The sequence below is a fragment of the Engystomops pustulosus genome, chromosome 10, assembly GCF_040894005.1.
Source record: "Engystomops pustulosus chromosome 10, aEngPut4.maternal, whole genome shotgun sequence".
NCBI classification, from domain to species: domain Eukaryota; kingdom Metazoa; phylum Chordata; class Amphibia; order Anura; family Leptodactylidae; genus Engystomops; species Engystomops pustulosus.
Window position 1 is genome coordinate 101124914 of NC_092420.1, and position 23366 is coordinate 101148279.

Sequence of the window (23366 nt, forward strand, 5' to 3'; positions counted from 1 at the left end):
GTTTCTGTTGCCTCTCCTGGCTACCATGCTGGTGCCGTGGACCTACGTGGAGGCACCACATGGGGAGGCCCCGACTCCTACGGAGCCCGTGCTTGGGCCTACAGCTGCCGACCAAACTAGGGTTCCTGCTCCAGTTTCAGCACCTGTCCGACCATGTGTGAAGCCTGAGCTTGTTCCGGCGAGACAGCCTGCAGCAGCGGCACCCATGCAACCTCAGGGCTGAGGTGAGGCCCTCCGCCGGCATCTCAGAGGCGCTGTCTCGGATCAAAGACGACGGAAAAAGGGGGCCCAGCGGTTTATGGCCAGCCGCTCCAAGGAGGGTATCTGGGTCAAACAGAACCGGACCACCGGTTAAGTTCGCTGCTTTGACCGGCAGCGGGGCTTGGGCTTCGCCAAACAAAAACTACACCAGACGGGAGGTATTTACTCCCCGCCGCTCTGTCAAGTGCCCTGACTTGCCGGAGCGTCTAGAGGACCGGTGGTGTTCATCCAGTAGCACCTAGACGCCATATACTCAGGGTAAGACGGTTAGACGGTAGGTAAAACTGTATTGTATGCACTACATATACTGATAAGTGTATTATATTTGTGGGCAAGGACAAAGAGTTTTCGGACAAATAGTCAAGCCTTGGTGCAAGGAGTGTATTACCGGACACCACACCTTTCCCTACTATACAGTTGATTCAAGGGCATTGGCTACCGACTGTCACATATGTTTGTATTTTGTGTATCCAGTCCAACACCATCACAGGTGTCTCCAGGACCATGGGCGGTTTGTCCCCTACACTGCACATAGCCAGCACTTCACAGTGTAAAACCTATACCATCTACACCCCCTACCGGCCGTAATGTACGTGGACCCTCTGGAAACCATCTGCTGCTGGCCAAACTAAGCCCTAGCTACACTAGACCATGATAAAACTATCTCCTTCATGCCCTACACCACCAGGAGATTTGACATAACCAGGGATATTGTAATCTTCGCATTCACTACCTAAAGACCAGAATCTGCCGGTGTTACTCCATTATTTCCCCTAGACCACTAGGCATGTGGTTATTAACCCTTTCACTGCGCTAGAATATAAGAAAATAGTTGTTATTATAAATATTATTATTCGTTTCTTTACCCCCCGCCCCCCCAAGGGGAGACCCCATAGGACCGTATCTCATTACTTTGCCAGGTGCTCATTTTAGACAATGGGGCAGATTTATTTACCCGGTCCTGTCGCGATCCCGCGGCGCGTTGTCCGACGTGGATTCGGGTTCTGCCGAGATTCACTAAGGTCCGTGCATCCGAGTTCCTGCAGGTGTCACTGCTGCGCCGAGGTCCGCCGGAGATCACCTTCTTCTTCCTGGTGCATGTAAGTGTGTGTCAAGCGACACATTTCCTTTTTTAAATTCCGCGGTTTGCCCAAATCCGTTGGGTTGTCACATCACTGAGCCCATAACCCAATTCCAGCAGAGTCTGACTACAGAACCAGCGCCGCAGCTCTATGGCGGTGGAAACGTTTCCTACACAGTCTAATTCTCCCGCAATGAAGTGAATGGCCGCTCAATGTATCAACAAGGAGAAGACAAACAAAACTTCTTCCTGTCTTATCAAATGAGGCTCCACTCGCGAGTTGTGAGATTTAATCACAATCCACTTAATCCCCGACATTATGTTTACAACTGGAGGATTATAATATAGAGGAAACCAGAAACAAAGTCACTGCCGAAAATGTTACTGAATACTAAGTATAAGGAGGGGACATGAAATGGTTAATCATACCGCCATCTAGTGCTGCATGTGACACAAGGACGCGAAGGGACAAATGTACTTACCTGGTCCAGTCGCCTTCCCCGATTGGGACTGTCCGACGAGGATTCGGGTCCGGCTAGATTCATGAAGATCATGTACCCGAGTTCCTGCATCCGTCGCTTCCCTGCGGAGTTTACCTTCTTCTTCCCGGTGCATGTAAGTGCGTGTCTTGCGATACATTTCTAAATGTTAAATCTTGCACGTTGTCCGAATCCGTCAGGTTGTCCGACGGCCATGCCCGCTGATTTCTGTCGCATGCCAGCCGGTGCCAATGTGCCAAAATCCGTTCACGTGCGACACAATCCCAGGCACAATGCAGTGCTAAACGTAAATCGTCGGGAAACCCGAAGTGATTAACCCCAAAATGTTTCCAATTCTGGAGGTTTCATTTGAGCTCTTGTCTATTCGTGTTAGAATTCTGAATAAAGGAAAATAGAAAAATTTTTACTCATAAAGGGTAAAAAGCCGAACACCTCATCCATATAGACAGGAATAAATCTCTACAGAAAAAAATCTACCCCTATGTACAAGAATACAACTACTATAATACTGCCCCCTATGTACAAGAATATAACTACTATAATACTGCCCCCTATGTACAAGAATATAACTACTATAATACTGCCCCCTATGTACAAGAATATAACTACTATAATACTGCCCCCTATGTACAAGGATATAACTACTATAATACTGCCCCTATGTACAGGAATATAACTACTATAATACTGCCCCCTATGTACAAGGATATAACTACTATAATACTGCCCCCTATGTACAGGAATATAACTACTATAATACTGCCCCCTATGTACAGGAATATAACTACTATAATACTACCCCCTATGTACAGGAATATAACTACTATAATACTGCCCCTATGTACAGGAATATAACTACTATAATACTACCCCCTATGTACAGGAATATAACTACTATAATACTGCCCCCTATGTACAGGAATATAACTACTATAATACTGCCCCCTATGTACAGGAATATAACTACTATAATACTGCCCCCTATGTACAGGAATATAACTACTATAATACTGCCCCCTATGTACAGGAATATAACTACTATAATACTGCCCCCTATGTACAGGAATATAACTACTATAATACTGCCCCCTATGTACAGGAATATAACTACTATAATACTGCCTCCTATGTACAAGAATATAACTACTATAATACTGCCCCCTATGTACAGGAATATAACTACTATAATACTGCCCCCTATGTACAAGACTATAACTACTATAATACTGCCCCCTATGTACAGGAATATAACTACTATAATACTGCCCCCTATGTACAGGAATATAACTACTATAATACTGCCCCCTATGTACAGGAATATAACTAATATAATACTGCCCCCTATCTACAGGAATATAACTACTATAATACTGCCCCCTATGTACAGGAATATAACTACTATAATACTGCCCCTTATGTACAGGAATATAACTACTATAATACTGCCCCCTATGTACAGGAATATAACTACTATAATACTGCCCCCTATGTACAGGAATATAACTACTATAATACTGCCCCCTATGTACAGGAATATAACTACTATAATACTGCCCCCTATGTACAAGAATATAACTACTATAATACTGTACATTATGTACAAGAATATAACTACTATAATACTGTACCCTATGTACAAGAATATGACTACTATAATACTGTACCCTATGTACAAGAATATAACTACTATAATACTGCCCCCTATGTACAAGAATATAACTACTATAATACTGCCCCGTATGTACAGGAATATAACTACTATAATACTGCCCCCTATGTACAGGAATATAACTACTATAATACTGCCCCCTATGTACAAGAATATAACTACTATAATACTGCCCCCTATGTACAGGAATATATCTACTATAATACTGCCCCCTATGTACAGGAATATAACTACTATAATACTGCCCCTTATGTACAGGAATATAACTACTATAATACTGCCCCCTATGTACAGGAATATAACTACTATAATACTGCCCCCTATGTACAGGAATATAACTACTATAATACTGCCCCCTATGTACAGGAATATAACTACTATAATACTGCCCGCTATGTACAGGAATATAACTACTATAATACTGCCCCCTATGTACAGGAATAAAACTACTATAATACTGCCCCCTATGTACAGGAATATAACTACTATAATACTGCCCCCTATGTACAGGAATATAACTACTATAATACCGCCCCCTATGTACAGGAATATAACTACTATAATACCGCCCCCTATGTACAGGAATATAACTACTATAATACCGCCCCCTATGTACAGGAATATAACTACTATAATACCGCCCCCTATGTACAGGAATATAACTACTATAATACTGCCCCCTATGTACAAGAATATAACTACTATAATACTGCCCCCTATGTACAAGAATATAACTACTATAATACTGCCCCCTATGTACAGGAATATAACTACTATAATACTGCCCCCTATGTATAAGAATATAACTACTATAATACTGCCCCCTATGTACAGGAATATAACTACTATAATACTGCCCCCTATGTACAAGAATATAACTACTATAATACTGCCCCCTATGTACAGGAATATAACTACTATAATACTGCCCCCTATGTACAAGAATATAACTACTATAATACTGCCCCCTATGTACAGGAATATAACTACTATAATACTGCCCCTATGTACAGGAATATAACTACTATAATACTGCCCCCTATGTACAGGGATATAACTACTATAATACTGCCCCCTATGTACAGGAATATAACTACTATAATACTGCCCCCTATGTACAGGAATATAACTACTATAATACTGCCCCCTATGTACAAGAATATAACTACTATAATACTGCCCCCTATGTACAGGAATATAACTACTATAATACTGCCCCCTATGTACAAGAATATAACTACTATAATACTGCCCCCTATGTACAGGAATATAACTACTATAATACTGCCCCCTATGTACAAGAATATAACTACTATAATACTGCCCCCTATGTACAGGAATATAACTACTATAATACTGCCCCTATGTACAGGAATATAACTACTATAATACTGCCCCCTATGTACAGGGATATAACTACTATAATACTGCCCCCTATGTACAGGAATATAACTACTATAATACTGCCTCCTATGTACAGGAATATAACTACTATAATACTGCCCCCTATGTACAGGAATATAACTACTATAATACTGCCCCCTATGTACAGGAATATAACTACTATAATACTACCCCCTATGTACAGGGATATAACTACTATAATACTGCCCCCTATGTACAAGACAGTAACTACTATAATGCTGCCCCCTATGTACAGGGATATAACTACTATAATACTGCCCCCTATGTACAGGGATATAACTACTATAATACTGCCCCCTATGTACAAGACAGTAACTACTATAATGCTGCCCCCTATGTACAGGAATATAACTACTATAATACTGCCCCCTATGTACAGGAATATAACTACTATAATACTTCCCCCTATGTACAAGAATATAACTACTATAATACTGCCCCCTATGTACAAGAATATAACTACTATAATACTGCCTCCTATGTACAGCAATATAACTACTATAATACTGCCCCCTATGTACAGGAATATAACTACTATAATACTGCCCCCTATGTACAGGAATATAACTACTATAATACTGCTCCCTATGTACAGGAATATAACTACTATAATACTGCCCCCTATGTACAAGAATATAACTACTATAATACTGCCCCCTATGTACAAGAATATAACTACTATAATACTGCCCCCTATGTACAGGAATATAACTACTATAATACTGCCCCCTATGTACAAGGATATAACTACTATAATACTGCCCCCTATGTACAGGAATATAATAATTGAATTAATATAATCTTCTTATTTCAGGATAATTCTGAGCTTCTCACAGCTTTGCTTCATGGTGGAGCAGATATCCAGCAGGTTGGTTATGGAGCTCTCACCGCTCTTCATATTGCGACAATTGCAGGAAATCATGAGGTAATCAGTTATTTCAATGAAAATAGATGATTAAATAGTACCGTATATACTCGAGTATAAGCCGAGACCCCTAATTTTACCACAAAAAACTGGGAAAACCTATTGACTCGAGTATAATCCGAGGGTGGGAAATGCATTGGTCACAGACCCCCCAGTAGTATACAGCCCAGCCTGCCCCCAGTAGTATACAGCCCAGCCAGCCCCCAGTAGTATACAGCCCAGCCTGCCCCCAGTAGTATACAGCACAGCCGTGCCCCCAGTAGTATACAGCACAGCCAGCCCCCAGTAGTATACAGCACAGCCGTGCCCCCAGTAGTATACAGCACAGCCTGCCCCCAGTAGTATACAGCCCAGCCTGCCCCCAGTAGTATACAGCACAGCCTGCCCCCAGTAGTATACAGCACAGCCGTGCCCCCAGTAGTATACAGCACAGCCGTGCCCCCAGTAGTATACAGCACAGCCTGCCCCCAGTAGTATACAGCACAGCCGTGCCCCCAGTAGTATACAGCACAGCCTGCCCCCAGTAGTATACAGCACAGCCGTGCCCCCAGTAGTATACAGCACAGCCGTGCCCCCAGTAGTATACAGCACAGCCTGCCCCCAGTAGTATACAGCACAGCCGTGCCCCCAGTAGTATACAGCACAGCCTGCCCCCAGTAGTATACAGCACAGCCTGCCCCCAGTAGTATACAGCCCAGCCTGCCCCCAGTAGTATACAGCACAGCCCCCAGTAGTATACAGCACAGCCCCCAGTAGTATACAGCACAGCCTGCCCCCAGTAGTATACAGCACAGCCTGCCCCCAGTAGTATACAGCCCAGCCTGCCCCCAGTAGTATACAGCACAGCCCCCAGTAGTATACAGCACAGCCCCCAGTAGTATACAGCACAGCCTGCCCCCAGTAGTATACAGCACAGCCGTGCCCCCAGTAGTATACAGCACAGCCGTGCCCCCAGTAGTATACAGCACAGCCTGCCCCCAGTAGTATACAGCACAGCCGTGCCCCCAGTAGTATACAGCACAGCCGTGCCCCCAGTAGTATACAGCACAGCCTGCCCCCAGTAGTATACAGCACAGCCGTGCCCCCAGTAGTATACAGCACAGCCTGCCCCCAGTAGTATACAGCACAGCCTGCCCCCAGTAGTATACAGCACAGCCTGCCCCCAGTAGTATACAGCACAGCCCCCAGTAGTATACAGCACAGCCCCCAGTAGTATACAGCACAGCCTGCCCCCAGTAGTATACAGCACAGCCTGCCCCCAGTAGTATACAGCACAGCCCCCAGTAGTATACAGCACAGCCTGCCCCCAGTAGTATACAGCACAGCCTGCCCCCAGTAGTATACAGCACAGCCGTGCCCCCAGTAGTATACAGCCCAGCCAGCCCCCAGTAGTATACAGCACAGCCAGCCCCCAGTAGTATACAGCACAGCCTGCCCCCAGTAGTATACAGCACAGCCGTGCCCCCAGTAGTATACAGCCCAGCCAGCCCCCAGTAGTATACAGCCCAGCCAGCCCCCAGTAGTATACAGCACAGCCAGCCCCCAGTAGTATACAGCACAGCCAGCCCCCAGTAGTATACAGCACAGCCAGCCCCCAGTAGTATACAGCACAGCCAGCCCCCAGTAGTATACAGCACAGCCTGCCCCCAGTAGTATACAGCCCAGCCAGCCCCCAGTAGTATACAGCACAGCCAGCCCCCAGTAGTATACAGCACAGCCTGCCCCCAGTAGTATACAGCACAGCCAGCCCCCAGTAGTATACAGCACAGCCTGCCCCCAGTAGTATACAGCACAGCCTGCCCCCAGTAGTATACAGCCCAGCCGGCCCCCAGTAGTATACAGCACAGCCCCCAGCAGAATAAAAAAATAAAGTTATATACTCACCGTGCGTCCCGATGCGCAGCGCTGCTCCCCCGATGTCATCACGGCTCCTCTTCTGGCTTCCCGGCTGTTCTTCTTCCTTCAGCTTGCTGTGCGCCGTCTTGTCCTTCTCGCGGGCGGCGCCTAGTATGACGCGCCGCTGCTGACATCATACTAGGCGCCGCCCGCGAGAAGAGCATGGCGGCGCCCAGCACGCTGAAGGAAGAAGAACAGCCGGGAAGCCAGAAGAGGAGCCGCGATGACATCGGGGGAGCAGCGCTGCGCATCGGGGCCACCGGAGGGTGAGTATATAAGTTTATTATTTTTTTAGTCAATTTTAGTCAGTATTGACTCGTGTATAAGCCGAGGGGACGTTTTTCAGCACATTTTTTGTGCTGAAAAACTCGGCTTATACACGAGTATATACGGTAAATAATATGTTGTTTTTTTAATGTTTAGGTCTTCCAAAAATACTACAACCCTTATTCAGAAAGTCATTCCTTCCTATCATTACATCACTACTGACAATAGATGATGTCACAGCTTATCTCCTCCCCCTCCCTGTACAATGACCTCTATATAGATAACACTGACCCATCATTACATCACTACTGACAATAGATGATGTCACAGCTTATCTCCTCCCCCTCCCTGTACAATGACCTCTATATAGATAACACTGACCCATCATTACATCACTACTGACAATAGATGATGTCACAGCTTATCTCCTCCCCCTCCCTGTACAATGACCTCTATATAGATAACACTGACCCATCATTACATCACTACTGACAATAGATGATGTCACAGCTTATCTCCTCCCCCTCCTGTACAATGACCTCTATATAGATAACACTGATCCATCATTACATCACTACTGACAATAGATGATGTCACAGCTTATCTCCTCCCCCTCCCTGTACAATGCCCTCTATATAGATAACACTGACCCATCACTACATCACTACTGACAATAGATGATGTCACAGCTTATCTCCTCCCCCTCCTGTACAATGACCTTTATATAGATAACAATGACCCATCATTACATCACTACTGACAATAGATGATGTCACAGCTTATCTCCTCCCCCTCCCTGTACAATGCCCTCTATATAGATAACACTGACCCATCACTACATCACTACTGACAATAGATGATGTCACAGCTTATCTCCTCCCCCTCCTGTACAATGACCTTTATATAGATAACAATGACCCATCATTACATCACTACTGACAATAGATGATGTCACAGCTTATCTCCTCCCCCTCCTGTACAATGACCTCTATATAGATAACACTGATCCATCATTACATCACTACTGACAATAGATGATGTCACAGCTTATCTCCTCCCCCTCCCTGTACAATGCCCTCTATATAGATAACACTGACCCATCACTACATCACTACTGACAATAGATGATGTCACAGCTTATCTCCTCCCCCTCCTGTACAATGACCTTTATATAGATAACAATGACCCATCATTACATCACTACTGACAATAGATGATGTCACAGCTTATCCCCTCCCCCTCCTGTACAATGACCTCTATATAGATAACAATGACCCATCATTACATCACTACTGACAATAGATGATGTCACAGCTTATCCCCTCCCCCTCCTGTACAATGACCTCTATATAGATAACAATGACCCATCATTACATCACTGCTGACAATAGATGATGTCACAGCTTATCCCCTCCCCTCCCTGTACAATGACCTTTATATAGATAACAATGACCCATCATTACATCACTACTGACAATAGATGATGTCACAGCTTATCCCCTCCCCCTCCTGTACAATGACCTCTATATAGATAACAATGACCCATCATTACATCACTACTGACAATAGATGATGTCACAGCTTATCTCCTCCCCCTCCCTGTACAATGCCCTCTATATAGATAACACTGACCCATCACTACATCACTACTGACAATAGATGATGTCACAGCTTATCTCCTCCTCCTCCCTGTACAATGACCTCTATATAGATAACACTGATCCATCATTACATCACTACTGACAATAGATGATGTCACAGCTTATCTCCTCCTCCTCCCTGTACAATGACCTCTATATAGATAACACTGACCCATCATTACATCACTACTGACAATAGATGATGTCACAGCTTATCCCCTCCCCCTCCTGTACAATGACCTCTATATAGATAACAATGACCCATCATTACATCACTACTGACAATAGATGATGTCACAGCTTATCTCCTCCCCCTCCCTGTACAATGACCTCTATATAGATAACACTGACCCATCATTACATCACTACTGACAATAGATGATGTCACAGCTTATCTCCTCCCCCTCCCTGTACAATGACCTCTATATAGATAACACTGACCCATCATTACATCACTACTGACAATAGATGATGTCACAGCTTATCTCCTCCCCCTCCCTGTACAATGACCTCTATATAGATAACACTGACCCATCATTACATCACTACTGACAATAGATGATGTCACAGCTTATCTCCTCCCCCTCCCTGTACAATGACCTCTATATAGATAACACTGACCCATCATTACATCACTACTGACAATAGATGATGTCACAGCTTATCTCCTCCCCCTCCTGTACAATGACCTCTATATAGATAACACTGATCCATCATTACATCACTACTGACAATAGATGATGTCACAGCTTATCTCCTCCCCCTCCCTGTACAATGCCCTCTATATAGATAACACTGACCCATCACTACATCACTACTGACAATAGATGATGTCACAGCTTATCTCCTCCCCCTCCTGTACAATGACCTTTATATAGATAACAATGACCCATCATTACATCACTACTGACAATAGATGATGTCACAGCTTATCTCCTCCCCCTCCCTGTACAATGCCCTCTATATAGATAACACTGACCCATCACTACATCACTACTGACAATAGATGATGTCACAGCTTATCTCCTCCCCCTCCTGTACAATGACCTTTATATAGATAACAATGACCCATCATTACATCACTACTGACAATAGATGATGTCACAGCTTATCTCCTCCCCCTCCTGTACAATGACCTCTATATAGATAACACTGATCCATCATTACATCACTACTGACAATAGATGATGTCACAGCTTATCTCCTCCCCCTCCCTGTACAATGCCCTCTATATAGATAACACTGACCCATCACTACATCACTACTGACAATAGATGATGTCACAGCTTATCTCCTCCCCCTCCTGTACAATGACCTTTATATAGATAACAATGACCCATCATTACATCACTACTGACAATAGATGATGTCACAGCTTATCCCCTCCCCCTCCTGTACAATGACCTCTATATAGATAACAATGACCCATCATTACATCACTACTGACAATAGATGATGTCACAGCTTATCCCCTCCCCCTCCTGTACAATGACCTCTATATAGATAACAATGACCCATCATTACATCACTGCTGACAATAGATGATGTCACAGCTTATCCCCTCCCCTCCCTGTACAATGACCTTTATATAGATAACAATGACCCATCATTACATCACTACTGACAATAGATGATGTCACAGCTTATCCCCTCCCCCTCCTGTACAATGACCTCTATATAGATAACAATGACCCATCATTACATCACTACTGACAATAGATGATGTCACAGCTTATCTCCTCCCCCTCCCTGTACAATGCCCTCTATATAGATAACACTGACCCATCACTACATCACTACTGACAATAGATGATGTCACAGCTTATCTCCTCCTCCTCCCTGTACAATGACCTCTATATAGATAACACTGATCCATCATTACATCACTACTGACAATAGATGATGTCACAGCTTATCTCCTCCTCCTCCCTGTACAATGACCTCTATATAGATAACACTGACCCATCATTACATCACTACTGACAATAGATGATGTCACAGCTTATCCCCTCCCCCTCCTGTACAATGACCTCTATATAGATAACAATGACCCATCATTACATCACTACTGACAATAGATGATGTCACAGCTTATCTCCTCCCCCTCCCTGTACAATGACCTCTATATAGATAACACTGACCCATCATTACATCACTGCTGACAATAGATGATGTCACAGCTTATCTCCTCCCCCTCCCTGTACAATGACCTCTATATAGATAACACTGACCCATCATTACATCACTACTGACAATAGATGATGTCACAGCTTATCCCCTCCTCCTCCCTGTACAATGACCTCTATATAGATAACACTGACCCATCATTACATCACTACTGACAATAGATGATGTCACAGCTTATCTCCTCCCCCTCCCTGTACAATAACCTCTATATAGATAACACTGACCCATCATTACATCACTACTGACAATAGATGATGTCACAGCTTATCCCCTCCTCCTCCCTGTACAATGACCTCTATATAGATAACACTGACCCATCATTACATCACTACTGACACTAGATGATGTCACAGCTTATCTCCTCCCCCTCCCTGTACAATGACCTCTATATAGATAACACTGACCCATCATTACATCACTACTGACACTAGATGATGTCACAGCTTATCTCCTCCCCCTCCCTGTACAATGACCTCTATATAGATAACACTGACCCATCATTACATCACTACTGACAATAGATGATGTCACAGCTTATCCCCTCCTCCTCCCTGTACAATGACCTTTATATAGATAACACTGACCCATCATTACATCACTACTGACACTAGATGATGTCACAGCTTATCTCCTCCCCCTCCCTGTACAATGACCTCTATATAGATAACACTGACCCATCATTACATCACTACTGACAATAGATGATGTCACAGCTTATCTCCTCCCCCCTCCCTGTACAATGACCTCTATATAGATAACACTGACCCCTCATTACATCACTACTGACAATAGATGATGTCACAGCTTATCTCCTCCTCCTGTACAATGACCTCTATATAGATAACACTGACCCATCATTACATCACTACTGACAATAGATGATGTCACAGCTTATCTCCTCCCCCTCCCTGTACAATGACCTCTATATAGATAACACTGACCCATCATTACATCACTACTGACAATAGATGATGTCACAGCTTATTCCTTCCCCCCTCCCTGTACAATGACCTCTATATAGATAACACTGACCCATCATTACATCACTACTGACAATAGATGATGTCACAGCTTATCTCCTCCCCTCTCCCTGTACAATGACCTCTATATAGATAACACTGACCCATCATTACATCACTACTGACAATAGATGATGTCACATCTTATCTCCTCCCCCTCCCTGTACAATGTCCTCTATATAGATAACACTGACCCATCATTACATCACTACTGACAATAGATGATGTCACAGCTTATCTCCTCCCCCTCCCTGTACAATGCCCTCTATATAGATAACACTGACCCATCACTACATCACTACTGACAATAGATGATGTCACAGCTTATCTCCTCCCCCCCTGTACAATGACCTCTATATAGATAACACTGACCCATCATTACATCACTACTGACAATAGATGATGTCACAGCTTATCTCCTCCCCCTCCTGTACAATGACCTCTATATAGATAACACTGACCCATCATTACATCACTACTGACAATAGATGATGTCACAGCTTATCTCCTCCCCCCTCCCTGTACAATGACCTCTATATAGATAACACTGACCCATCATTACATCACTACTGACAATAGATGATGTCACAGCTTATCTCCTCCCCTCTCCCTGTACAATGACCTCTATATAGATAACACTGACCCATCATTACATCACTACTGACAATAGATGATGTCACAGCTTATCCCCTCCCCCCTCCCTGTACAATGACCTCTATATAGATAACACTGACCCATCATTACATGACTACTGACAATAGATGATGTCACAGCTTATCCCCTCCCCCCTCCCTGTACAATGACCTCTATATAGATAACACTGACCCATCATTACATCACTACTGACAATAGATGATGTCACAGCTTATCTCCTCCCCCTCCTGTACAATGACCTCTATATAGATAACACTGACCCATCATTACATCACTACTGACAATAGATGATGTCACAGCTTATCTCCTCCCCCCTCCCTGTACAATGACCTCTATATAGATAACACTGACCCATCATTACATCACTACTGACAATAGATGATGTCACAGCTTATCTCCTCCCCCTCCTGTACAATGACCTCTATATAGATAACACTGACCCATCACTACATCACTACTGACAATAGATGATGTCACAGCTTATCCCCTCCCCCCTCCCTGTACAATGACCTCTATATAGATAACACTGACCCATCATTACATCACTACTGACAATAGATGATGTCACAGCTTATCTCCTCCCCCTCCTGTACAATGACCTCTATATAGATAACACTGACCCATCATTACATCACTACTGACAATAGATGATGTCACAGCTTATCTCCTCCCCCCTCCCTGTACAATGACCTCTATATAGATAACACTGACCCATCATTACATCACTACTGACAATAGATGATGTCACAGCTTATCTCCTCCCCTCTCCCTGTACAATGACCTCTATATAGATAACACTGACCCATCATTACATCACTACTGACAATAGATGATGTCACAGCTTATCCCCTCCCCCCTCCCTGTACAATGACCTCTATATAGATAACACTGACCCATCATTACATGACTACTGACAATAGATGATGTCACAGCTTATCCCCTCCCCCCTCCCTGTACAATGACCTCTATATAGATAACACTGACCCATCATTACATCACTACTGACAATAGATGATGTCACAGCTTATCTCCTCCCCCTCCTGTACAATGACCTCTATATAGATAACACTGACCCATCATTACATCACTACTGACAATAGATGATGTCACAGCTTATCTCCTCCCCCTCCCTGTACAATGACCTCTATATAGATAACACTGACCCATCATTACATCACTACTGACAATAGATGATGTCACAGCTTATCTCCTCCTCCCTGTACAATGACCTCTATATAGATAACACTGACCCAACATTACATCACTACTGACAATAGATGATGTCACAGCTTATCTCCTCCCCCTCCCTGTACAATGCCCTCTATATAGATAACACTGACCCATCACTACATCACTACTGACAATAGATGATGTCACAGCTTATCTCCTCCCCCTCCTGTACAATGACCTTTATATAGATAACAATGACCCATCATTACATCACTACTGACAATAGATGATGTCACAGCTTATCCCCTCCCCCTCCTGTACAATGACCTCTATATAGATAACAATGACCCATCATTACATCACTACTGACAATAGATGATGTCACAGCTTATCCCCTCCCCCTCCTGTACAATGACCTCTATATAGATAACAATGACCCATCATTACATCACTGCTGACAATAGATGATGTCACAGCTTATCCCCTCCCCTCCCTGTACAATGACCTTTATATAGATAACAATGACCCATCATTACATCACTACTGACAATAGATGATGTCACAGCTTATCCCCTCCCCCTCCTGTACAATGACCTCTATATAGATAACAATGACCCATCATTACATCACTACTGACAATAGATGATGTCACAGCTTATCTCCTCCCCCTCCCTGTACAATGCCCTCTATATAGATAACACTGACCCATCACTACATCACTACTGACAATAGATGATGTCACAGCTTATCTCCTCCTCCTCCCTGTACAATGACCTCTATATAGATAACACTGATCCATCATTACATCACTACTGACAATAGATGATGTCACAGCTTATCTCCTCCTCCTCCCTGTACAATGACCTCTATATAGATAACACTGACCCATCATTACATCACTACTGACAATAGATGATGTCACAGCTTATCCCCTCCCCCTCCTGTACAATGACCTCTATATAGATAACAATGACCCATCATTACATCACTACTGACAATAGATGATGTCACAGCTTATCTCCTCCCCCTCCCTGTACAATGACCTCTATATAGATAACACTGACCCATCATTACATCACTGCTGACAATAGATGATGTCACAGCTTATCTCCTCCCCCTCCCTGTACAATGACCTCTATATAGATAACACTGACCCATCATTACATCACTACTGACAATAGATGATGTCACAGCTTATCCCCTCCTCCTCCCTGTACAATGACCTCTATATAGATAACACTGACCCATCATTACATCACTACTGACAATAGATGATGTCACAGCTTATCTCCTCCCCCTCCCTGTACAATAACCTCTATATAGATAACACTGACCCATCATTACATCACTACTGACAATAGATGATGTCACAGCTTATCCCCTCCTCCTCCCTGTACAATGACCTCTATATAGATAACACTGACCCATCATTACATCACTACTGACACTAGATGATGTCACAGCTTATCTCCTCCCCCTCCCTGTACAATGACCTCTATATAGATAACACTGACCCATCATTACATCACTACTGACACTAGATGATGTCACAGCTTATCTCCTCCCCCTCCCTGTACAATGACCTCTATATAGATAACACTGACCCATCATTACATCACTACTGACAATAGATGATGTCACAGCTTATCCCCTCCTCCTCCCTGTACAATGACCTTTATATAGATAACACTGACCCATCATTACATCACTACTGACACTAGATGATGTCACAGCTTATCTCCTCCCCCTCCCTGTACAATGACCTCTATATAGATAACACTGACCCATCATTACATCACTACTGACAATAGATGATGTCACAGCTTATCTCCTCCCCCCTCCCTGTACAATGACCTCTATATAGATAACACTGACCCCTCATTACATCACTACTGACAATAGATGATGTCACAGCTTATCTCCTCCTCCTGTACAATGACCTCTATATAGATAACACTGACCCATCATTACATCACTACTGACAATAGATGATGTCACAGCTTATCTCCTCCCCCTCCCTGTACAATGACCTCTATATAGATAACACTGACCCATCATTACATCACTACTGACAATAGATGATGTCACAGCTTATTCCTTCCCCCCTCCCTGTACAATGACCTCTATATAGATAACACTGACCCATCATTACATCACTACTGACAATAGATGATGTCACAGCTTATCTCCTCCCCTCTCCCTGTACAATGACCTCTATATAGATAACACTGACCCATCATTACATCACTACTGACAATAGATGATGTCACATCTTATCTCCTCCCCCTCCCTGTACAATGTCCTCTATATAGATAACACTGACCCATCATTACATCACTACTGACAATAGATGATGTCACAGCTTATCTCCTCCCCCTCCCTGTACAATGCCCTCTATATAGATAACACTGACCCATCACTACATCACTACTGACAATAGATGATGTCACAGCTTATCTCCTCCCCCCCTGTACAATGACCTCTATATAGATAACACTGACCCATCATTACATCACTACTGACAATAGATGATGTCACAGCTTATCTCCTCCCCCTCCTGTACAATGACCTCTATATAGATAACACTGACCCATCATTACATCACTACTGACAATAGATGATGTCACAGCTTATCTCCTCCCCCCTCCCTGTACAATGACCTCTATATAGATAACACTGACCCATCATTACATCACTACTGACAATAGATGATGTCACAGCTTATCTCCTCCCCTCTCCCTGTACAATGACCTCTATATAGATAACACTGACCCATCATTACATCACTACTGACAATAGATGATGTCACAGCTTATCCCCTCCCCCCTCCCTGTACAATGACCTCTATATAGATAACACTGACCCATCATTACATGACTACTGACAATAGATGATGTCACAGCTTATCCCCTCCCCCCTCCCTGTACAATGACCTCTATATAGATAACACTGACCCATCATTACATCACTACTGACAATAGATGATGTCACAGCTTATCTCCTCCCCCTCCTGTACAATGACCTCTATATAGATAACACTGACCCATCATTACATCACTACTGACAATAGATGATGTCACAGCTTATCTCCTCCCCCCTCCCTGTACAATGACCTCTATATAGATAACACTGACCCATCATTACATCACTACTGACAATAGATGATGTCACAGCTTATCTCCTCCCCCTCCTGTACAATGACCTCTATATAGATAACACTGACCCATCACTACATCACTACTGACAATAGATGATGTCACAGCTTATCCCCTCCCCCCTCCCTGTACAATGACCTCTATATAGATAACACTGACCCATCATTACATCACTACTGACAATAGATGATGTCACAGCTTATCTCCTCCCCCTCCTGTACAATGACCTCTATATAGATAACACTGACCCATCATTACATCACTACTGACAATAGATGATGTCACAGCTTATCTCCTCCCCCCTCCCTGTACAATGACCTCTATATAGATAACACTGACCCATCATTACATCACTACTGACAATAGATGATGTCACAGCTTATCTCCTCCCCTCTCCCTGTACAATGACCTCTATATAGATAACACTGACCCATCATTACATCACTACTGACAATAGATGATGTCACAGCTTATCCCCTCCCCCCTCCCTGTACAATGACCTCTATATAGATAACACTGACCCATCATTACATGACTACTGACAATAGATGATGTCACAGCTTATCCCCTCCCCCCTCCCTGTACAATGACCTCTATATAGATAACACTGACCCATCATTACATCACTACTGACAATAGATGATGTCACAGCTTATCTCCTCCCCCTCCTGTACAATGACCTCTATATAGATAACACTGACCCATCATTACATCACTACTGACAATAGATGATGTCACAGCTTATCTCCTCCCCCTCCCTGTACAATGACCTCTATATAGATAACACTGACCCATCATTACATCACTACTGACAATAGATGATGTCACAGCTTATCTCCTCCTCCCTGTACAATGACCTCTATATAGATAACACTGACCCAACATTACATCACTACTGACAATAGATGATGTCACAGCTTATCTCCTCCTCCTCCCTGTACAATGACCTCTATATAGATAACACTGACCCATCATTACATCACTACTGACAATAGATGATGTCACAGCTTATCCCCTCCTCCTCCCTGTACAATGACCTCTATATAGATAACACTGACCCATCATTACATCACTACTAACAATAGATGATGTCACAGCTTATCTCCTCCCCCTCCCAGTACAATGACCTCTATATATAGATAACACTGACCCATCATTACATCACTACTGACAATAGATGATGTCACAGCTTATCTCCTCCTCCTCCCTGTACAATGACCTCTATATAGATAACACTGACCCATCATTACATCACTACTGACAATAGATGATGTCACAGCTTAGCTCCACCCCCTCCCTGTACAATGGCCTCTATATAGATAACACTGACCCATCATTACATCACTACTGACAATAGATGATGTCACAGCTTATCCCCTCCCCCCTTCCTGTACAATGACCTCTATATAGATAACACTGACCCATCATTACATCACTACTGACAATAGATGATGTCACAGCGTATCTCCTCCCCCTCCCTTTACAATGACCTCTATATAGATAACACTGACCCATCATTACATCATTACTGACAATAGATGATGTCACAGCTTATCTCCTCCCCCTCCCTGTACAATGACCTCTATATAGATAACACTGACCCATCACTACATCACTACTGACAATAGATGATGTCACAGCTTATCTCCTCCCCCTCCCTGTACAATGACCTCTATATAGATAACACTGACCCATCATTACATCACTACTGACAATAGATGATGTCACAGCTTATCTCCTCCCCTCCCTGTACAATGACCTCTATATAGATAACAATGACCCATTATTACATCACTACTGACAATAGATGATGTCACAGCTTATCTCCTCCCCTCCCTGTACAATGACCTCTATATAGATAACACTGACCCATCATTACATCACTACTGACAATAGATGATGTCACAGCTTATCTCCGCCCCCTCCCTGTACATTGACCTCTATATAGATAACACTGACCCATCATTACATCACTACTGACAATAGATGATGTCACAGCTTATCCCCTCCCCCTCCTGTACAATGACCTCTATATAGATAACACTGACCCATCATTACATCACTACTGACAATAGATGATGTCACAGCTTATCTCCTCCCCCTCCCTGTACAATGACCTCTATATAGATAGCACTGACCCATCATTACATCACTACTGACAATAGATGATGTCACAGCTTATCTCCTCCCCCTCCCTGTACATTGACCTCTATATAGATAACACTGACCCATCATTACATCACTACTGACAATAGATGATGTCACAGCTTATCTCCTCCCCCTCCTGTACAATGACCTCTATATAGATAACACTGACCCATCATTACATCACTACTGACAATAGATGATGTCACAGCTTATCTCCTCCCCCTCCCTGTACAATGACCTCTATATAGATAGCACTGACCCATCATTACATCACTACTGACAATAGATGATGTCACAGCTTATCTCCTCCCCCTATGAGTTCGGGTTGGATGTCCGTCCTCTGATCATGGACAGAAAACACTATACAAAAATCATCATCAGAAATTAAAATTAGATTAGAACACAAATCTCTGGAAGAGCTGGGTACTACATTCATTATAAATCGAGTCGATCCATCGCTTTGCAGAGCAGTTTGTACAAGAGACATCGCAGACTTTAGACGCTTTGAAAAAAAAACAGTTTTTGTATTTTTCTTTTATTTTTTTATTGTATAGAAATCAATGAGAAGTCCGGCCGCTCATAAAGGAAGTTTTTGAAGTTTAATTGGCGCTAAGCAATGATAATTGTTGGTATTTTGTCCTGAAACCGCGGAGTGCAGCACCAGGGTCAAAGGTCATTGATTTTTTTCCTAAGGAATCGGGAAGAGAATCCTCTGATTTGTGATCACATCATGTTCTTGTCACATCTCGCAGTCTCCGGCTCTGGTATTAAATCATGTGGAAGTAAACAGGACCCGACTGCGACCCCCGACCCTGAATGTTTCGCCACCCGGAGAAATTGATACCGACCTTCATTTAAAGGCAAATTCCGGGGTCACTGCCTCCACATTAAAGGCTTCGCTAGACCTCAATATATTTCACCACCTCAATTGTTTTGCTGATGTCTTGTGGACTCCACATAAATCCCCGGAGAATCCGAACGTCTCCGTTTTGTTTTCAATTTTCAGGACAAATGTCAGATTTGAATAATATGGCTGGAAAATAGAAGGAACGGGATGGTATGGAAGCCGGAATATTTCCATATTTATGACTTAACCCTTAAAGGGAAACTGTCGGCAGCGTTGACCGTAGATAGAATACACTCATTGGGGCTCATTTACTAAGGGTCCGAACGCCGCGCTTTCGTCGGGGTTTCCCGAATATTTCTGATTTGCGGCAAATTGCACCGGGATTTTGCTGCACGCGATCGGATTTTGGCGCATCTGCACCGGCTTTCACGCGACAGAAATTCGGGGCGTGGCCGTCTGATAACCTGACTGATTCAGAAAACCTGCAGAAATTAAAAAGCGATTTGTGCCGCAAGATCAAGCACTCACATGCACCGGGAAGAAGAAGGTGAACTCCGGCGGACCTCGGCGCAGCAGCGAAACCTGCTGGATATCGGGCGCACGATCTTAGTGAATCCCGGCAGACCCGAATCCTTGTCGGACAACACGCCGCAGGATCGAGACCGGGTAAGTAAATCTGCCCCAATGGGGGTCATTTACTAAGGGCCCGATTCACGTTTTCCCGACGTGTTACCCGAATATTTCCGATTTGCGCCGATTTCCCCTGAATTGCCCCGGGATTTTGGCGCACGCGATCGGATTGTGGCGCATCAGCGCCGCCATGCACGCGACGGAAATCAAGGGGCGTGGCCGAACGAAAACCCGACGGATTCGGAAAAACCGCCGCATTTATAAAAAAAAAAATGTGTTGCGAAAATTGCACTTACCTTCACTCAGCCCGGCTCGGTGAACTCCAGTGCGTTCCGATGCTTTTCAGCGCAGCAGCGCCACCTGGTGGACGGCGGAGGAACTGCCTTAGTGAATCCCGGCCGGACCCGAATCCAGCGCAGAGAACGTGCCGCTGGATCGCGAATGAACCAGGTAAGTAAATCTGCCCCAATATGTGTGTTGTTAGTAGCCGTGTATCCTCACACTGCTGTGTTCTTAGCTCTGTACAAGTAAGAACTACTATGGTCACTCAGGACAGAGGAAGAGGGGCTGTGACGCCTGTTGGTGCAGAAAGAGCACAGCAGTGTTAGGACCCTCCAGAGCGCAGTATCATCCCTTGGGAGCTGCTCAAACTAATTTTTGTATATGATTAATGTAAAAACTTGAGTGTGGAAAATCAAGTTATATTTCAGGATTGTAGCTCCAAGTGCACTGAGGTGCTTCCTCACACTGCTGTGCTCTAAGGTCTTGTAGTTACATTCACCTTTAAGGCTGGGTCCATTATATACCTGCCCAAGTACAGACCTCCCAACAATCCCCTCTAAGTCACACCCCTAATCAGGCTCTGGCCACACCCCAAATTGTTCTTACTAATAATTATCTCCATAATAAATACATCTTTGCCCGGGATTTGAACCAACAACCTCCCCCCTCCACCTGCCATAGAGAGACAGGACAAAGCCTCTATGCACAGAGTCCAGGCTCTGGTATATAGAGATACATCTTCTCAGAGATTATTATTGTAATTCTTATTATTTTATTATTTTTGGAGGACCTGCCCCATCCATGTCATTTATTATTTCCTATTCCTTGGATTGGGACTCATGCAGTACAACATTTCTCCTGTAGAGGTCACTGCTGGGATCTCCCTATAACTTCCTGGAAGTGATTGAATCCGGTCAATGGGATTTTCTGATATTGGGCTGAATCCAACCATTGGATGATCAGGGATTCTATGGGATATAATGGTCGGGAAAAGTAAGAAGTGTAAAGTGCTGAAGACCAATCAGTCCCCTGAGATCAGAATCAGTGGTACCTTGCCTTTAAGGATTTCCCCTTTTACACCCCCCCCCCATTCTCCCTCCATATATTAAATATTCATCTTATCGCCGCCCATCAGATAATTTTATTTTCTTGTTCATGGCCCGATGAAAGAAATATTGTGTGCGTGGGGGGGGCGCTGCATCCGATGTTTACATTTCGTCCCTAATCTGTATATAAATAAAGGAATTATTATTATCCTCCTCCTGACTTCCATGAAATCTTTATTCCTTCAGGCTGTGGACATTCTATTACAACACGGGGCGTACGTTAACGTTCAGGACGCGGTGTTCTTCACCCCGTTACACATTGCGGCGTATAACGGCCATGAGCAGGTGAGATATTGGAGCTTGGATTGAATGCGATGTGCGATGTAGCAGAGCTGAGTTTGTTAATGTGAGTTCCCAAGATTGTGATGCAATCCCAGACACAAACGTATAGGCTGAGAAGGGAATTCTGGGTAAAAAATAACTTGATGGAAGTGGTGTTTAGTAATCTACATTTATCACCCTTCCCTCTAGTGGTCAGAGATCATTTTATTCTGATACAGAGCT

At 43.6% G+C, this 23366-nt stretch overlaps 1 protein-coding gene across 2 annotated transcripts in view; it reads left to right on the forward strand.

Annotated features, from left to right (window-relative positions):
* Positions 1 to 23366, forward strand: part of TNNI3K (TNNI3 interacting kinase) — a 164798-nt gene that overhangs the window by 31774 nt on the left and 109658 nt on the right. For both annotated transcript variants that reach the window (XM_072128309.1, XM_072128310.1), the window contains 2 exons: positions 5751 to 5861; positions 23049 to 23147. In XM_072128309.1, coding sequence (XP_071984410.1) covers positions 5751 to 5861; positions 23049 to 23147 — 210 coding nt within the window. The remainder of the gene's footprint in view (positions 1 to 5750; positions 5862 to 23048; positions 23148 to 23366) is intronic.